This window comes from Saccopteryx leptura, chromosome X (genome assembly GCF_036850995.1).
Source record: "Saccopteryx leptura isolate mSacLep1 chromosome X, mSacLep1_pri_phased_curated, whole genome shotgun sequence".
NCBI classification, from domain to species: Eukaryota; Metazoa; Chordata; class Mammalia; order Chiroptera; family Emballonuridae; genus Saccopteryx; species Saccopteryx leptura.
Window position 1 is genome coordinate 97,425,256 of NC_089516.1, and position 18,230 is coordinate 97,443,485.

Consider the following 18,230-nt stretch of genomic DNA (forward strand, 5'->3'; position numbering starts at 1 on the left):
CCAAAATAAAAAATTTAATTAAAAAAAGAAACAATTAAAGAGGATCATGGCATAGACCAAGAGAATATAGGCTCTGGAATTTGACTGCCTGAATTTTAATCCTGGCTCAACCATTACAAATGTGTGACCAGGGGCAAATTATAAAATCTCTATGTGCTCCAGTTTTCTCATCTATAAAATAGAAACAAAATACTTGCCTATCTCATAGGGTTATTGTAAGGATTAAATTATATTATATTTGTAAAGCATTGTCAAACTGCTAAACATATAGTAGTTATGCAATAAATGTTAGCTACTATTAGTGATAGTAATAATTTTATTATAATGGTATTCAGAAAACAAAAGTATCCTGTTAGTTGTTCAATTTCCTAAGATATAGAACTTCTTTTTCTAACTGGCCCTTCAACTTTTGAGACATCTATTTAATTTTCAAACACTGTTCTGAAGCTATATGAGCAAATTATGCCTGTGCATGAAAAATAAAATGAAACACAAATTTTCAAATAAATAGGCTTACTTAACAGTCGAAGTAAAAGGTGTAGAGGCAAACCCAACTGGAACAGTCTTATTAATACAAGTTGATGTCAGCTCTTGACTGAAGATCAGGTCATTAATGGCTGTGTTAGTGGTGGTGGTTGTGTCAGTGGTGATGGTGGTAGTGGTACTTGTTGATGGTGTAGCTGGGAAATAAAATGTATAATGTCAGTAAGAAATGAGAAACTTTTATTTAGTCCTTGATGATTCAGGATGAAAACTATAGAAGCATTATTTTTTAAAATTTGAATTAAACTTAAAGTTGTATAGATTTGAACTCAACGTTGTTCTAATATGAAGTGATATACGGCAGACCAGGTATCTGGATTTACTTCCTGCTGAAAACTAAAACTCCTGGATAGATTCACAGAAAATTAAAATTTACAACCTATGACAATTAAAGAAATTGAATCAATTCTCAACATTCTCCCATAAAGAAAACTCCAGACCCAGATGACCTCATCAGTAAGTTCTACTAAACTTTCGAAGAAAGAATAATTGCAGCCATACACAAATTCTCTGTACACCATCTTTGCAATACTTACATGAACACATCTGTGTAATTAATTCCTAGAAGTGAAATTGCTGGATCAAATGATGAGCATGGTATAGATTTTAATGTATCTTGCCAAATTGCCCTACAAAAAAGATTTGCCAATTTCTATTCCTATTAATAGAAAAGAGTACCTGTTTCTTTACATCATAGCCCATACGAGGCATACATTTTTTTCCAGTCCAATAGATAAAAGCTTCTCACAGTTTTATGTAGAGCACAGAGCTCTCTCCTATGTATCTTTTTCTATTGCATCTCTACTAGAATGCTCTGCCCTCTGTAGATTAACTCCTCAATATACTTTGTGGCCTAACTCAAATATCTTCTTCGCCCTGTTTTTTGCCCACAACTCCTCTAGTCATTGTTATCTCTTGGTTTTCCTAACTTCTGTAGCACTTTTGCTTTTTCCTAAACACTGAGCAGTTAAAGAACAATGTTCAGAACATTTGTGGTTGGGGAGACTGGCGTGTTTTCTTTTCTTCCTTTTGGTTCTCTGTATTTTTCAAATGTTTTTTATAATTAATGAATGCTGCATCTATAACAAAAATGTTATAAAATATCCCATAACATGTACACAGTTGCTTTACATTAGTTTTTTTTTTTTTTTCATTTTTCTGAAACTTGGAAACAGGGAGAGACAGTCAGACAGACTCCCGCATGCGCCCGACCGGGATCCACCCGGCACGCCCACCAGGGGCGACGCTCTGCCCACCAGGGGGCGATGCTCTGCCCCTCCGGGGCATCGCTCTGCTGGGACCAGAGCCACTCTAGCGCCTGGGGCAGAGGCCAAGGAGCCATCCCCAGCGCCCGGGCCATCTTTGCTCCAATGGAGCCTTGGCTGCGGGAGGGGAAGAGAGAGACAGAGAGGAAAGCGCGGCGGAGGGGTGGAGAAGCAAATGGGCGCTTCTCCTGTGTGCCCTGGCCGGGAATCGAACCTGGGTCCTCCGCACGCTAGGCCGACACTCTACCGCTGAGCCAACCGGCCAGGGCGCTTTACATTAGTTTTGATTTCCCAGTTAACAATATTTTCAAATTAACAGCTGCAATAGATAAATGCATATATCATGGACCCTACCAATGTACACTGACTATTCTAAGGGAAACCAGCCTGCTCAATTCCTGCTGAGGGATTAGGCTCAGACACCCATATTTTATTCCAGCAGCTCTGCCCTTTGAGCCCGGTTCACAGTTGATTGGGACAAAGATGGACATCTGAAGTATGGAAAGCTATACTTTTTTAATTTATTTACTTTTTTACAGGGTGACATTGATCAATAAGGTTTCCGGTAAACATTTCTGTAGCATTTGAACTGTTGATTATGTTGTGTGTCCATCACCCAAAGTCAAATCATTTTCCATCACCTTATATTTGTTGCTCTTTATAGCCTTCCCCCATCCCTTTTTCTGTCCTCCTCTCCTATATCCCCCTCCCTCTGGTACCCACTTCACTTTTTTTATTATTATTATTATTTTTTTACAGAGACAGAGAGAAAGTCAGAGAGAGGGATAGACAGGGACAGACAGACAGGAATGGAGAGATGAGAAGCATCAATCATTAGTTTTTTTGTTGCGCATTGCAACACTTTAATTGTTCATTGATTGCTTTCTCATACGTGCCTTGACCGCGGGCCTTCACAGACCAAGTAACCCCCTGCTGGAGCCAGCGACCTTGGGCTCAAGCTGGTGAGCTTTTGCTCAAACCAGATGAGCCCTCGCTCAAGCTGGCAACCTCAGGGTCTCGAACCTGGGTCTTCCGCATCCCAGTCCGACGCTCTATCCACTGCGCCACCACCCAGTCAGGCCCCACTTCACTTTTATCTATGTCCATGAACCTCAGTTTTATATCCCACCTATGTCTGAAATCATACAGTTCTTAGCTTTCACTGATCTACTTATTTTACTCAGTATAATACTACTCAGCCATAAAAAATGATGATGTAGTGATATTTATGACAATATGGATGGACCTCGAAGCAGCTATCCTATATGTGACTGGCAGTCAGTGAGAAGATCTGGCAGAAAAAGTTGTAGCCAAACAGGGATAATATGGGTCAGAATCTTGTATTAAAAAGTTCAGAACTATAGAAAGAATTAGACTTTAGAGAGCAATATGAAAATATTTCCAGAAATACAGTATGGAAAGAATCAGACGTTAGTAGAAATTTGGAAATAGTTCCAAAAGTGTGGAAAGAATTAGACCTATAGTCAGAGGGAGTTGAAAGGACTGACAGAGGAAGAACATGAAGAAGAATTAAAGGGCCACGAGTAGGTTAAAATTAAGAATAAGCTAAAACAGTAAGGCAGAAAAAGAGACAAGGAAACCAATGGGAAGTTACAAAAAAGTAGACAAAGGACAAGAACTGAAGCCTGCCTTTAGAACAACTCTTAAATTCTAATTTCCTTGAACTTCAGTGCCTCAGTAATACCTGTATTATATTTCCACAAGGTTCCATTTCCATTTTTGGCCACTAGCATCCTTATAATAATTCTCCCATTTTTCATGTTAGCTTTTGGGAGGATGGAATGAGTGCCACAGAAGAACACCATCCCTGTCACAAAGGATCCATGTGAGCACTATCCACCAAAAACACTGGAGAGACTACAGATTGGATCCTGTGTGGCATTCTTTGTAGTCATATGTCATTGTGTTCTTTACCTGAGAATAACAATCTTATATAAAAGAAATCCTTCCCTAGAAATGCTCAAAATTAATGATGTTATCAAGAGATCTTCCCTCTATTGATTAATTTATTCAAACACATGGTATCTGCCACATTCAAACAGAAGAACAATTAAGGAAAAAAATGAGTCTTATGCTTAAAACTATTATAGTATTGTATACCAACTGTATTAAAGTAAAATTTTTAAATAATAAAAAAAGAAAAAATGAGTTCTTATAAAGGAGCTTATCTTTACCCAAAGAAGATGTTTTAAAAAGTAATCTAGATTCATCAGGGCAATCACTTTGTAAATTATATAAACACTTAATCACTATGTTATACACCTGAAACTAATATAATATTGTATGTACACTGTAATTTAAAAATAAAAACATTTAAAATAAAAAAATTAAAAATGTAATATTGGGAAATTTTCTATAGGAAAAAATGTAATCTGCATTTCCTGACATGGACAGATGTCCAAAGAGAAAACAGTAAATTTTAAGATTTTGTGTGTGTGTGTGTGTGTGTGTGTGTGTGTGTATCCCATTTTTGTAAAACAAATACATTTAATGTATGTTTGTATGTCTTTGGAAAAGATTGTAAACATAAAAAGCAAACTGTTCTCTCTATAGGGAGTAATGTATTTTTATATGTGTATAATTACGTGTATATGGTTTTTATAATAAAAAAGTAACTACATCCCTACCACTAAAGAAACAGTTATACAGGCAAATAAAATACTTTCCAGAGATGTTAAGTGATACCCTTCAGGAAATTAATACCTGTCAGCCTAAACATAAAAGAGTCTTGAGTCATAAAAAATGGTATGATTATTTAAACTTTTTTATACAGTATTTAATCTTTGTTTCTTTTTTATGCTATTTTTAAAAAGTATAAATTAACTCTGGCATGACATAACATTTAAATAATAATATTACAATTAATATCAAAAGAAGCAATGGATTTGAGAATGAAAGTTCTATCACAGTCTGATTTTCCAAGTTACAACTTTGGTCTAAATTAAATATAGTCAACTCTACATATCTGTGTAGTAAAAAGAAAACACAGTTCTTTAAATAACAAAATAATTGCATACCAAACTTGGATTTACAGCTAAATAAATCTCATTCTGATGGCCTTAAAATTATTATATAACACAGTACAAACATCCTTTCAAAGATTCCACTATCCAATTTTCCTATCTTGTCCTCAGTCAACAATTGTGTACCTTACTCCATGCTGGGACTGGACATCATTACCTTCTCAAACTCAAATAAAATATGAGAGTAATAACAAAATTCTCTTAAAACTTGCTGATCATACCTAAGGTAGAGAATAATCCCAAATGGTTATAAATTTGCAGACACAGACACTTGAAAGTTGCTTTACAAGGTTGATTTGTGAGGTACATACAGTATTAGAGCAAATAAATATACTTGGATAGAAGAAACAACTCAGAGTTGTTGGTGTGGAGTTGAGACATATCTGATGAGGAGATGGACAAGTACCTAGGGTAAGGTTGAATGAAATGTCAATAAGGGATAAGCTAGTAACAAAGGTACAGTTTGAAAAAAAAAATGAGACTTAGGTAAGGGGTAGGTAATGGTAGCATCACCAAAAAGCCTACCAATTCATATTTCTATGACCCAACATGATTGAAATAATCAGTTCTTTGTTCAGCGTTTTATGAGGGAAATATGTGCTATGTGTCTTGTAAATATGGTAACTTGAAAAGTTCTCAAGATATACCCTTTTATAACTCTCATAAGTTGGTCAGTTAGTATAGTACACAGTACAAACTCAGTTAAGTGTTGATTGTACAAAAGAATATATAGATGGTGTGCATCTTTGTTTAGGAATAATTACTTTAAGTTTAAAAGGGATTGACTTTTAGTTTATGCGAGATTTGAAGAAAGATTAATTTCAGCAAACGTTTTAAAGTAAAAACAAACAAGACTTCCTTAAAATAAAGTTTGATTTAAAATAGTACATTTAAGTAGCAACTGTTCTCAACCACCCAGCTCACCATAACTATAAGGCAATAGGTAACCAAGTGTTCATCAACCTACAACCTAACTAGTTCCTAACTGCCAAAAACAAATTTAAGATAAGTCGAAAGAAACTGTTGTAATCAGCTTTAAGAGAGAGTCAACTTTAACACAGATCAAAAATTAACGTTTATTTTCAGTTTTTTGAGGAACCACCATACTTTCTTCCATAGTGGTTGTACTACTTTACATTCCCACCAACAGTGTATGAGGGTTCCTTTTTCTCCACAGCCTCTCCAACATTTGCTATTACCTGTCTTGTTAATAATAGCTAATCTAACAGGTGTGAAGTGGTATCTCATTGCAGTTTTGATTTGCATTTCTCTAATAACTAAAGAAGATGAGCATCTTTTCATATATCTGTTGGCCATTTGTACTTCCTCCTGGGAGAAGTGTCTGTTCATGTCTTCTTCCCATTTTTTTATTGGATTGTTTTTTTGTTTGTTGTTGACCCAGCAATCCCTCTACTGGGTATATACCCCAAAAACTCAGAAACATTGATACGTAAAGACACATGCAGCCCCATGTTCATTGCAGCATTGTTCACAGTGGCCAGGACATGGAAACAACCAAAAAGCCCGTCAATAGACGACTGGATAAAGAAGATGTGGCACATATACACTATAGAATACTACTCAGCCATAAGAAATGATGACATCGGATCATTTACAGCAAAATGGTGGGATCTTGATAACATTATACGAAGTGAAATAAGTAAATCAGAAAAAACCAGGAACTGCATTATTCCATACGTAGGTGGGACATAAAAGTGAAACTAAGAGACATTGATAAGAGTGTGGTGGTTATGGGGGGAGGGGGGAAAGGGAGAGGGAAAGGGGGAGGGGGAGGGGCACAAAGAAAACTAGATAGAAGGTGACAGAGGACAATCTGACTTTGGGTGATGGGTATGCAACATAATTGAACGACAAGATAACCTGGACTTGTTGATCTTTGAATATATGTAACCTGATTTATTGATGTCGCCCCATTAAAAAATAAAATTATAATAAAAAAAATTAACGTTTAGAGAAAAAAAACTCTACAATCATAATATATTGGGTCAATTTACACACTATATTCAATAACCAAAAAAATAAGTTTAAAAGTTGAGCCTGACCAGGCAGTGGTGCAGTGGATAGAGCATTGGCCTGGGATGCTAAGGACTCAGGTTTGAAACTCTGAGGTCGCTGGCTTGAGCATGGGCTCATCCAGCTTGAGTGTGGACTCACCAGCTTGATTCAGAGTAGCTGGCTTGATCATAGACATGACCCTATGGTCACTGGCTTGAGCTCAGGGTCACAGCTTGAGCCCAAAGGTTGCTGGCTTGAAGCCCAAGGTCGTTGGCTTGAAGTTCAAGGTCACTGGCTTGAAGCCCAAGGTCACTGTCTTGAAGCCCAAGGTTGCTGGCTTAAGCCCAAATGTCACTGGCTTGAAGCCCAAGGTTGCTGGCTTGAAGTCCAAGGTCACTGGCTTGAGCCCAAGGTTGCTGACTTAAGCAAGGGGTCACTGGCTCTGGTATAGCCCACAGGTAAATGCACATGTAAGAAAGCAATCTATGAACAACTGAAGTACTGCAACAAAGAATTGATGTTTCCTATATCTCTCTCTTCCTCTCTGTCTGTCCCTATCTGTCCCTCTCTCTGTCTCTGACTCTCCCCCCCCTGCTAAAAAAAGTTGACAAGAACTTGATAGCAGCTTTGGTTGTAGTCAACTCAAAGAAGTAATGTCATTGATATCAATTGTCTCCTTCTATTCTTTGGTAAATGTCAATATTAGCATACTTTTGGAATATTCCTATGAGATGATCAGAACCTACTTAGAAAGTCCCAGAGCTATAGAATACAACCTACTTATTGCTTGTTATATAGTCTATTTCTAATGAACAGCGAAACACATCTCAATAATTCTAAAATCTTACTAGATGCTGCTCCACCCACTCCAGGGAATTTTAATCCAAATCCCAAAATTATACCACCAAGCATTGCAGCTGAAGTTGTTAGGGTGCCAACTACAAAGAATAACATATTACCTATTATCCTTTTAATAAAAAACAGTGAGAAATTTATGTAGTCTTTTTTATCTGAAGCGACCTTTAGAAACTTTTGGCTAGACTTCAAAAAACTACAGTCAATCCATTTATATGAAATGTCCAGAAAAGGCAAATCTATGAAGAAAGAAAATAGATTAGCAGTTGTCAGGGGATAAGCGAACTTATTGGGGTGATAGAAATGTTCTAAACTGGATTATAGTAATGCACACTTCAATAAACATTAAAAACACTGAATTGTACATTTAAAATAATTTGATGATATGTAGTTATACTTCATTAAAGCTAATTTTAAAAAATATTGTGAAAAAATTACTGTGGTCAAAATATCATTTTGTAGGCAAGGACATCAAAGATAAGAAGGGAAAAAAAGCCTGTCAAAGGTAAGAGGGCAAGTCTTTGATTGAAAATAGAATTCATTTAAAAATTTTAACTCCCAACCTTTGACATGGTCATATTCACAAAATCTATCGTACTTAAGAAAGGTATGGCTTACGTATATCAAAAGCTTTCCAGAGTCTCAGTCATGACTCAAAACTAGAAGTCTACTTGGTAGAAAATACTACTCAAGTGGTAACCAGCAATTTTAACTAATGTGTGTCTATGCCAACTGTACAAGAGAATGGGGATGGTAAGTTACTTTTTCATGCTCTGCTAGGCATCACCAATTCCCGGCAGGTTTTATTCTTAGGAATGGTGACAATCTTGCTATAATAGTGTTTTAGTAGAATCATATTACAGCTAGGATTACAATAACAAAAACTAATGATGAGCCTGACCAGGCTGCGGTGCATTGTTTAGAGCATCGGACTGGGTCGCAAAGGACCCGGGTTTGAAACCCCAAGGTCTCCGGTTTGAGCGCAAGCTCATCTGGTTTAAGCAAGGCTCACCAGATTGAGCCTAAGGTCGCTTGCTGGTTTGAGCCAAGGGTCACTTGGTCTGCTGAACCCCCACCCCGGGTCAAGGCACATATGAGAAAGCAATCAATTAACAGCTAAGGTGATGCAAGGAAGAATTGATGCTTCTCATCTCTCTCCCTTCCTGTCTGTCTGTCCCTGTCTCCGTCTCTCTCTGTCTCTGTCACAAAGAAAAAACAAAAACAAAAACAAAACCTAATGATGAACATCACAGCCTTGAGAAGATGCCTTGAAAGCACAGTCAGCTTATAGCCCTGTAAAAAAGAACTGCCTAACACATATACAGAATTCAACATTCTCAACATTTGCTATTTCTCTACTAATGGAAAATATGTAGCTAAAAAGTTGGAGTTACAAGATGATTAATGTCTTACTTCTTAGCTTAAGAGTCCAGATGTTCTCTTCCAGGGGAGAGTCCATGAGACATCACACAGTGTAGATTAAAACCCCAAACTAAAGCTGATCCTTTTAACATGTAAGACTTCTGATAGGTAAAATGCCAGGACTACAAACCTGGTATATATAGAAGAATATGCTATAGCAAGGCTCCAACATTTATTTCTTTATGTTATCTTATTCATGTGGACAATAAGACTTCTTCCCTTCAGACATACTTGGCAAAACTCCCACGCTTCTTATTCACATTAGCTTCAAGAAGTTGTCTCAAAACATTATAATGTTAATGAATTCTACACTTAAAATGATCACTTTAAGCTATAAAAATCATGTTAATATAAAATTCACAGCTAAAGTCATGACAGTTAGGTTATTTAACAAAGCTACTATTGATGTCAGCAGTTATAGATGGGTCCAAGCATAATGATAATTTATGAGAGATACGGGAGATCCATAGTTTATACTGGAAAATTGAGTTAAGTGGCCTGATGCAAAATAATAGTATTTTATTTGCAACCAGTGACTTACGTGAGCACCAAGTAGCAGCAGTGGAGACAGATACATTTGATATTGATGTAAACATCATGGCACTTGAACTAATAGCAATGGCAACAGTAGATGCTGGAGTCAAACCTAAAAATAAAAATAAAAAGCATAAAAATATGCCACACTGAAAATTATAAGACATTGTTAAAAGAAATTGAAGAAGACACAAAGAAATGAAAAGATATTCCATGTTTATGGATTGGAAGAATTAACATTGTTAAAATGTCCATATTACCTAAAAAAATCTATAGAGTCAATGCAATCTCTATCAAAATCCCAATGGCATTTTTCAAAGAACTAGAACAAAAAAGTTCTCAAATTTGTATGGAACCACAAAAGACCCCAAATTGCCAAAGCAATCCTGAGAAAAAAGAACAAAACTAGAGGTATCATACTCCCTAGAATGATACTGGCATAAAAACAGACACACAGACCAATGGTACATAACTGAGAATCCAGAGATAAACCCACACATAAATAAGCAACTAATTTATGACAAAGAAGCTATGAATATGCAATGAAGAAAGGAAAGTCTCTTCAATAAATGACCGTGGGAAAACTGAAGAGCCAGATGCAAAAGAATGAAACTAGACCACTATCTTAGACCATACATAAAAAGTAATTTATAAAACACCATTTTAATAAGGTTCATTTATATGCAGAAATAAGAAGAAAGCAAGGAAATCAGCTACTCTGAAATCTAATATGACATAGTAAAAACTTGATTAAAAAATAATTCATCAGTACTGTTTAGTATAGCCATCCTTCCAGCACCATTGTAAGAAAGAAATTCTACTTTACTAAAAAGGTAAACACAAGAGAGGGATCCACTTCCAGAATTGTGACATAATTCCTGGGGACTCACCGCCCAATAAAAAACCATAACTTGTAAAATAAATGTATTTAAAAAAACATTAGAAGTCTCTAGAAGTTACATTAAAGGTATACAGCAAATGAAGAACATTTACTCAAAAAAGTCTACTAAAACTCAGTAATACCAATGAGAGGCTATGGTATATGAATCACAACCCACTTCTTTCTTCCCTCCAACTCCCTGCTTACTTTGATGAGCTACTCTCGCTCACCTGCTCACCTGAAGCTATACTTCAGGCAGGAGTAGCCAAGAATACTGGACTCCCTCTTCCCCCAGCCCTCAAATAAAGAATAGAGTATTTCATTGGGAGGGGCAAGCAGCCAGCATTTTTCATCACTTCCAATACAATTACAGCTGAAATTCCTGATGAATACAGCCAAGAGTTGAGGAATTGCCTTCCTCAAGTCAGCCTCCACTCAAAGGGCAGAGGCTCTGCGCCAAGTATGGCAGGCTGAGAATACTTGAGTGCCATCATCCTCATCCTGACTGCCTTGCTTTAATTCACTTACAGGGCTGAGTTTCCATGCCTGAAGAGGTAAGCAAGAAAACCGGAGGTAACTGGCACTGCCCAGAGCCCAAAGCACTGGTTCAAATATTTTGCCTAGGGATAAAGGCAGTCCATAAGAATGGAGTTCTCCCCTCTCAAAAAAGAACTGACTTTATTAAAAACAGAGTGAGGAATTTCAAACCAAAGAAATCTCTCAAAAAAAAAAATTGGAGATTTTGATGGTAAGCAAGGAAGAGGAGGCAAGTAGCTTCATGAGACCAGCTTAAGCTGTAAGCCTAAGAGTTTATCAGAGATAACCAGGGGAAGAGAAGGTGAAAAGAGCCTTCCTCTTGAGATCAAAAGAATTAAGTACTCATACATGCTATACCATGGATAAATCTTGAACGTATTGTGATAAATGAAAAAAGAAAAACCAAACACAAATGGTCGCTTATTGTATGATTTCAATTACATGAAATGTCCAAAAGAGGCATATCCATAGACAGAAAGTGTTAGTGGTTGCAAGGACATAGTGGTGATGATTTTATGCTCTGTGAATATATTAAAAACCACTGAATTATACACTTTAAAGGAGTGGTTTTTAATATATGTGAATGATACCTCAATTATCCTGTTACTTTAAAAAAATACAGATAATTTCAAAGGAAGTGGAAAAAAAATTGATACTATCCAACACCCTTTCATGGTGAAATCACTCAAATTTGGAAGAGAAGGGAAATCCCCAACATGATAAAGAGCATTTACAAAAGCTCCACAAGTAACATACTAATGTTGAAAGACTGAATATTTTCCTGTTACCATCAAGAGTGAAACAAAATTTTGTTTGTTTGTTTTGTGTTTCTGTGTGTGTGTGTGTGTGTGTGTATGTGTGTGTGTGTGTGTGACAGAGACAAAGAGAAAGGGAAAGACAGGAAGGGAGAGAGATGAGAAGCATCAATTCTTTGTTGCAGCACCTTAGTTATTCATTGATTGCTTTTTCATATGTGCCTTGACCGGGGGGGGGGGGGGGGGCTTCAGCATATCGATTGACCCCTTGTTCAAGCCAGCGACCTTGGGCTCAAGCTAGTGAGACTTGCTCAAACCAAATGAGCCCGTGCTCAAGCCGGCGACCTCAAGGTTTTGAACTGGGTCCTCCAAGTCCCAGTGCAACACTGTATTCACTGCGCCACCCTCTGGGCAGGCAAGAGTGAAAGTTGTACGCTCTATTTCAATTCTACAATACATTGTAAGCATAGTCAGCATAATTAAGTAAGAAAACAAAATAAATGGCAGCCAGATTGAAAGGAAGGAATAAAACTATCTCTATTCAGACATGATCATGAATACAGAAGATTCTAAGGAACAAATCTATTACAATAAACAAGTTCAGCACAGTTGCAGGACACAAGATCAATGTATAAAAATATTATTGCATTTATGATTGCTCACAAAGAATAAAATACTTACGAACAAATCTAACAAAAGGAGTATAAGACTTGTTACCCAGAAAAATACAAAATATCATTGAAAGAAATTAAAGACATCCTAAATAAATAAAAATTTCATATTTGTGGATTAAAAAACTTAATATACTTAAGATGGTATGGTAGACAGAAAAAATGGTTCCCCCAAATGGTCACATCCTAATACTCAGAGCCTTATATATAATATTGCTTGACGAAATGCACTTTTTAAGGATGTGATTAGGTTAAGTAAATTTTTTTTAGTAAATATTTGTTTCATTTCTACTGGAGGAAAAAGGAGGATAAGTAGAACTGTTTTCCTATGTATTCCACTTTATACACACACATACCCACATACATACATAAACACATACACGTGCGCACATCAAAAATACTCCACAGAAAACACACACGCACACAGAAAAACAACAACCAAGAATCAAAAATCAAAACACCCTCAATCTGCATCAATATTTTATATTTTGACCAAAAGAATAGATCTTGGAAGGAAGTACAAAATGCAAAATTAAGGGACCAAAAAATGCTAAACAAACAGCATTATTAATATACAAAATATTTATATTACTGAACTAGTAACAGTTGACATTCTGTGTGTCTGTAAAACTTTGGAATCACATAGCTGATTTGTTAAATCTAGTCCATGCCAGCTTCCAAAAACAGGAAAAGATTTTAGTTAGCTTCATTCTTTGATGCCTCATCAGAATTTTCTATGAGATATGGAACATCCTCCTCTTCCTCTGGTTTTGGTGGTTTGCTGTTCTACATTTGCCAAGGGAAATGTCCAGCTAACTTTCTAAAACTTGTTAAACTGTCAGCATTAAGCTGACTTAGTATTTCAGGAAGCATTTCTGTGATTGGTTTGGCTTCTGTATGACCAGCAATTGCAAAGATGTTAGCAGAAAGGGAAGCTTGAATTTTTGGATTGTTGAAATGAATAACCGTTCCATTATCTACAATCATGTTCACCTCTTTAATACCAGCTATATTATTCACAACCAGTTTTTAAAGAGAATTCTGAAATTTTTTTTTGTGACCATCTGTAGCTGTTCTATGTATCATTCTCTTTCTGCGAGTTGTATCCTTGCTCCTTATCCGGACCTGAGCTTGAAATTGCCTAACCTTTCTCAATTCAGCTGTTGGCAAATCTGAAGCAGGGAGGGTCCTCCAACAAAAGCATGTGTCAAGAACCAAGGTTAAGTACCTTGAGATAGGAAGAATACCCTGGACTCCCAGGTAAACAAAATCCAATGACATGAATCTTTAAAAGTAAAGATCCTTTCCAGGCTGTGGTCAGAGGGTTATGTGAGTACAAAAGAATGGTCAGAAAGATGTAAAGTTGCTGATATAAATGGCCATCTAACACATAAAAATATATTCAATGTGATTAGTCATTAAGAAATTGCAAAGAACCATATGATTTCACTCATATGTGGAATATAAAACTGAAAGCAACAAATGAAGAAACAAGAAAAACAAACAAAAATTCACAGACACAACAGCATGGTGGTTCCAAGATGGAAGGGGTGTGGGGAAGTATACTACTCACAAAAATGAGAGGATATTTAAAAATGAATATGAAGCGATAAAATATCCCCTAATGTTTGTGAGTAGTGTAGTAAAAGCTAAAAGGGGTCAAATATATGGTGGCAGAAGATTTGACTTTGGGTGGTGGACAGACACACAATGCAATATGAAGATCATGTATCATAGAGATGTACACTTGAATCCTATATAATCTTACTAATAAATGTCACCCCAGTAAATTAAATTTTATAAAACAACAATGAGATACCACTTCATAGCGAATGGGATGGTCATATTAAAAAATACAGCTATCAAGTATTAGTGAGTATGTGGAGAAACTGGAAACCAAATACAATGCTGATAGAAATGTAAAATGGTGTAGCCTCTTTGGAAATCTTTCTGGCACTTCCTCAAAGTGTTAAACATATAGTTACATATGAATGAGTAATTCCATCCTAGGTATCTACACAAGAGAAATGAAAACATATATCCACACAAGTACATGTACACAAATGATCACAGCAACACTATTCATAATAGACAAAAGGTGGAAACAACTCAATTAAACATTAACTAATGAATGGATGAATAAAATAAGGTACATCCACAAAATGGAATTTTATTAGGCCATAGGAAGGAAAAGTATGGATACATGCTAAAACACGGATGAGCCTTAAAAGCATCATGCTAAGAAAAAGAAGCTTATCACAAAAGTTGGATAATTCAACTTAAGGAAAATGTCGAGAATAGAAATACAGAGAAAGCAGATTAGTGTTTGCCAGGAATGGGAGTGGGCAGTAACTACTAATGGGTATAGAGTTTCTTTTGGGGGTGATGAAAGTATTCTAAAATCAACTACAGTATTGGCCGCACAACTCTGTGAATATAATAAAAAACAAGTGTACACTTCAAATGGGTATATTATATAGTATATGAATCATGTAATGATAAAATTGTGAGAAAGTCGGGAATAAAGTTTCAGAAAAGATTATCTGGCTCTTTCTTTAAAATTTAAAATAAAAACTATAAAAGAAATAAAGCTAGAGGAACTAAGTACATAAAATACAAGTAAGATGAACTCATTAACTGAAAACAAGGTTCATCTTTTCATTCTCACAGTAGATTATTATATATGACATATAGTAGTAAGTGCTCAATAAATGTTCCTGCTTAATTTTTTAATTGAATTTGTCGGGGTGACACTGCTTAACAAAATTATAAAGGTTTCAGCTGCCCAAGTCTACATCACATCTCTGTACACCATATTGTGTGTTCACCCCCTGCCCTAACTCAAGACTGTTCCTGTTGAATTGAAGCAATATTTTCCGGACACAAATACATAATAACAGATGGTCTACTTCCTCTTCAAAAGAAAAAACTGCTTAATAAATAACTGCATTTGAATCTATTGCTGCCCACATCCAACTGTTAAACAGCTCATGGCAGTATATGGCGTAAGACTCTCCTACCCAAAACATCTAGGGCCATTGGGTGAAGAGATTAAGAAAGAGATGCTGAGAAAGAATTTGGAAAATTACCACACATTTAAAACGTGTATTGTGGATTATTCCTATGTTTTATTTAGGAGAAGCACCACATATATACTTTTATTTTATTTTATTTTATTTTATTATTTTATTTTATTTTATTTTATTTTATTTAGTTTAGTTTAGTTTTCTGAAGTGAGAAGGGGGGGAGGCAGTCAGACTCCTGCATGCGCCCGACCGGGATCCACCCGGCATGCCCACCAGGGGGCGATCTCTGCCCATCTGGGGCGTTGCTCCGCTGCACCAGAGCCATTTTAGGGCCTGAGGTGAAAGCCTTGGAGACATCCTCACCGCCCGGGGCCAACTTTGCTCCAGTGGAGCCTTGGCTTTGGGAGGGGAAGAGAGAGATAGAGAGGAAGGAGAGGGGAGGGGTAGAAAAGCAGATGGGCACTTCTTCTGTGTGCCCTGGCCAGGAATTGAACCCAGGACTTCCACATGCCTGGCCAGTGCTCTACCGCTGAGCTAGCCGGCCAGGGCCTACATATATACTTTTAAAGAAATCACTAATTTCATAGCAAAGGTGTTTTAACATTTATAACTTATTATGCACCAGTGGAGCTAAATTTTAATTATGAGTTTATTTTAATTTCCAAAATTGCCTGTTCATATCATCTGCCTATTTTTTCTCATAGAAGCATGGTCCTCTTATTACTACTGGTTTTTAATAAAAGTTTATATCAAGACTATTTAGTCAATTGTTGCAAAAATTTCCCAAGCCGTTTTTCATTTTAAAGTTTTTTGTTTATGTAGTCAAATCTCTCCATCATTCTTCCTTTATGGTTTATATTTCTACATCATGTTTCAAAAGGTTTTCCCTCTTAAACAATAAAAAGTGTTCAACCTCATTTTTGAAGAAAATCACACATTATAACTAAATTGAGAACAATTTCACCTAACAGATGGTAAGAAATAAAAAGCTAGTAACACACTTTGTTAAGGACACTGTGAAGAAACAGGCTCCAAGCTTCCTAATGGGATTGTAAATTGATATAACCCCTATTGAAAACAAGTGGACAATGTTTTCAAAATTACAAATGTATTTATCATTTGAACCAGCAATACTTTTTCTAAAAGTTTATCCACAAAGATGTACTTGTACACTTGTGAAATGACAGGTAAATGATATCCACTGCATTACTGTTTCTATTAATAAGAGAGGAGATAGCACAAATTCCCATCAGCAAGAGACTAGTCAGGGGACCCCAAACTTTTTACATAGGGGGCCAGTTCACTGTCTCTCAGACCATTGAAGGGCCGCCACATACAGTGATCCTCTCACTGACCACCAATGAAAGAGATGCCCCTTCCAGAAGTGCGGTGGGGGGCTGGATAAATGGCCTCAGGGGGCTGCATGTGGTCCGCGGGTGGTAGTTTGGGGACGCCTGGACTTGATGAATAAATTATAGCAATCCAGACCATAGAATTATATGATGCTATAAAAAATACTAGGAAATTCTCTATATACTGACTGATGTGAAAAGATCTCTAAAATGTTTAAAATAAGTATATAAAGTATAAAAAGCAAGGTATAAAATTGTGGTTAGAGTACACTATAATTTATATTAAAAATAAGGTAGAGGACTGAAAATATTTATTTTTATTTTTTAGCAAATCCATGAAGACATTCTGTAGAATACATACAATTACAGTGAGGTCACCAGTTCAAAACCTTGGACTTGCCCAGTCAAGGTACATATGACAAGTAATCAATCAATGAACAACTAAAGTGAAGCAATTACAAGTTGACACTTTTCGCTACCTATCCCTGTCTTTTCTCTCTCTGTAAAATCAATAAATAAAATCTTTAAAAAAGATGACAGAATTATTTAATCAGAATTATCTGTCAAAGACTTTAAAGTGTTCATACTAAAAATGCATCAACAAGTAATTACAACTACACATGAAATAAATAAAAAAATTTCTTTAGCCTCCCCAAAATTAAAAAAACACATCAACAGCAAAATAGAAGATACAAAGAATAACCAAATGGAAACTTCAAAACTGAAATGTACCATAATCAAAATGCAAAGCTAAGTGGAAGGACCCAGCAAACAGAGGGGGTAGAAATAAGAATTAATTAACTAGATAACAGAATAAGAGAGATCCAAATAAAGACATAATAATTAAACTTATAAAAATTAGACAAAGAAAAAAATTTGAAGGCTTCAGGAGAAAAATGGCATCTAACCTATAGGGGGAAATATTTGAATGGCAGATTTCTCATCAGAAATTATGGAGGCAAGAAGTAAGGGTCACAACATTTTTCAAGTGCTGAAAGAAAAAAACCTGCCAACCCAGAATCCTATATTTAGTAAAAAATATCATCCAGGAATAAAAAGGAAACCAACACATTGAGAAGAATACTCAGAATTTGTTGCCAGTACACCACCCTAAAAGAATGGCTAAAGTTCTCTAAACAAAAACTTAACAATAAAAGAAGGAATCTTGGAACCTTAAAAAAGAAGAAACAACAAATAGAAGAGCAAAAATATGCATAAGTACAATAGGCTTTCCTTCTTGAGTTTTTATTTTTTTAATTGAGAGTGAGAGAAAGAGAGAGAGAGACAGACAGGGACAGACAGAAAGGGAGAAAGATGAGAAGCATCAATT

At 36.1% G+C, this 18,230-nt stretch overlaps 1 protein-coding gene and 1 pseudogene across 1 annotated transcript in view; both read right to left on the reverse strand.

Annotated features, from left to right (window-relative positions):
* Positions 1 to 18,230, reverse strand: part of NUP62CL (nucleoporin 62 C-terminal like) — a 77,673-nt gene that overhangs the window by 32,922 nt on the left and 26,521 nt on the right. The window contains exons 3-4 of the mRNA XM_066357855.1: positions 9,687 to 9,791; positions 518 to 680 (exon numbers count right to left, since the gene is read on the reverse strand). Of these exons, the coding sequence (XP_066213952.1) occupies positions 518 to 680; positions 9,687 to 9,791 (268 nt within the window). The remainder of the gene's footprint in view (positions 1 to 517; positions 681 to 9,686; positions 9,792 to 18,230) is intronic.
* LOC136385753 (transcription factor BTF3 homolog 4 pseudogene) lies at positions 13,219 to 13,509 on the reverse strand (annotated as a pseudogene).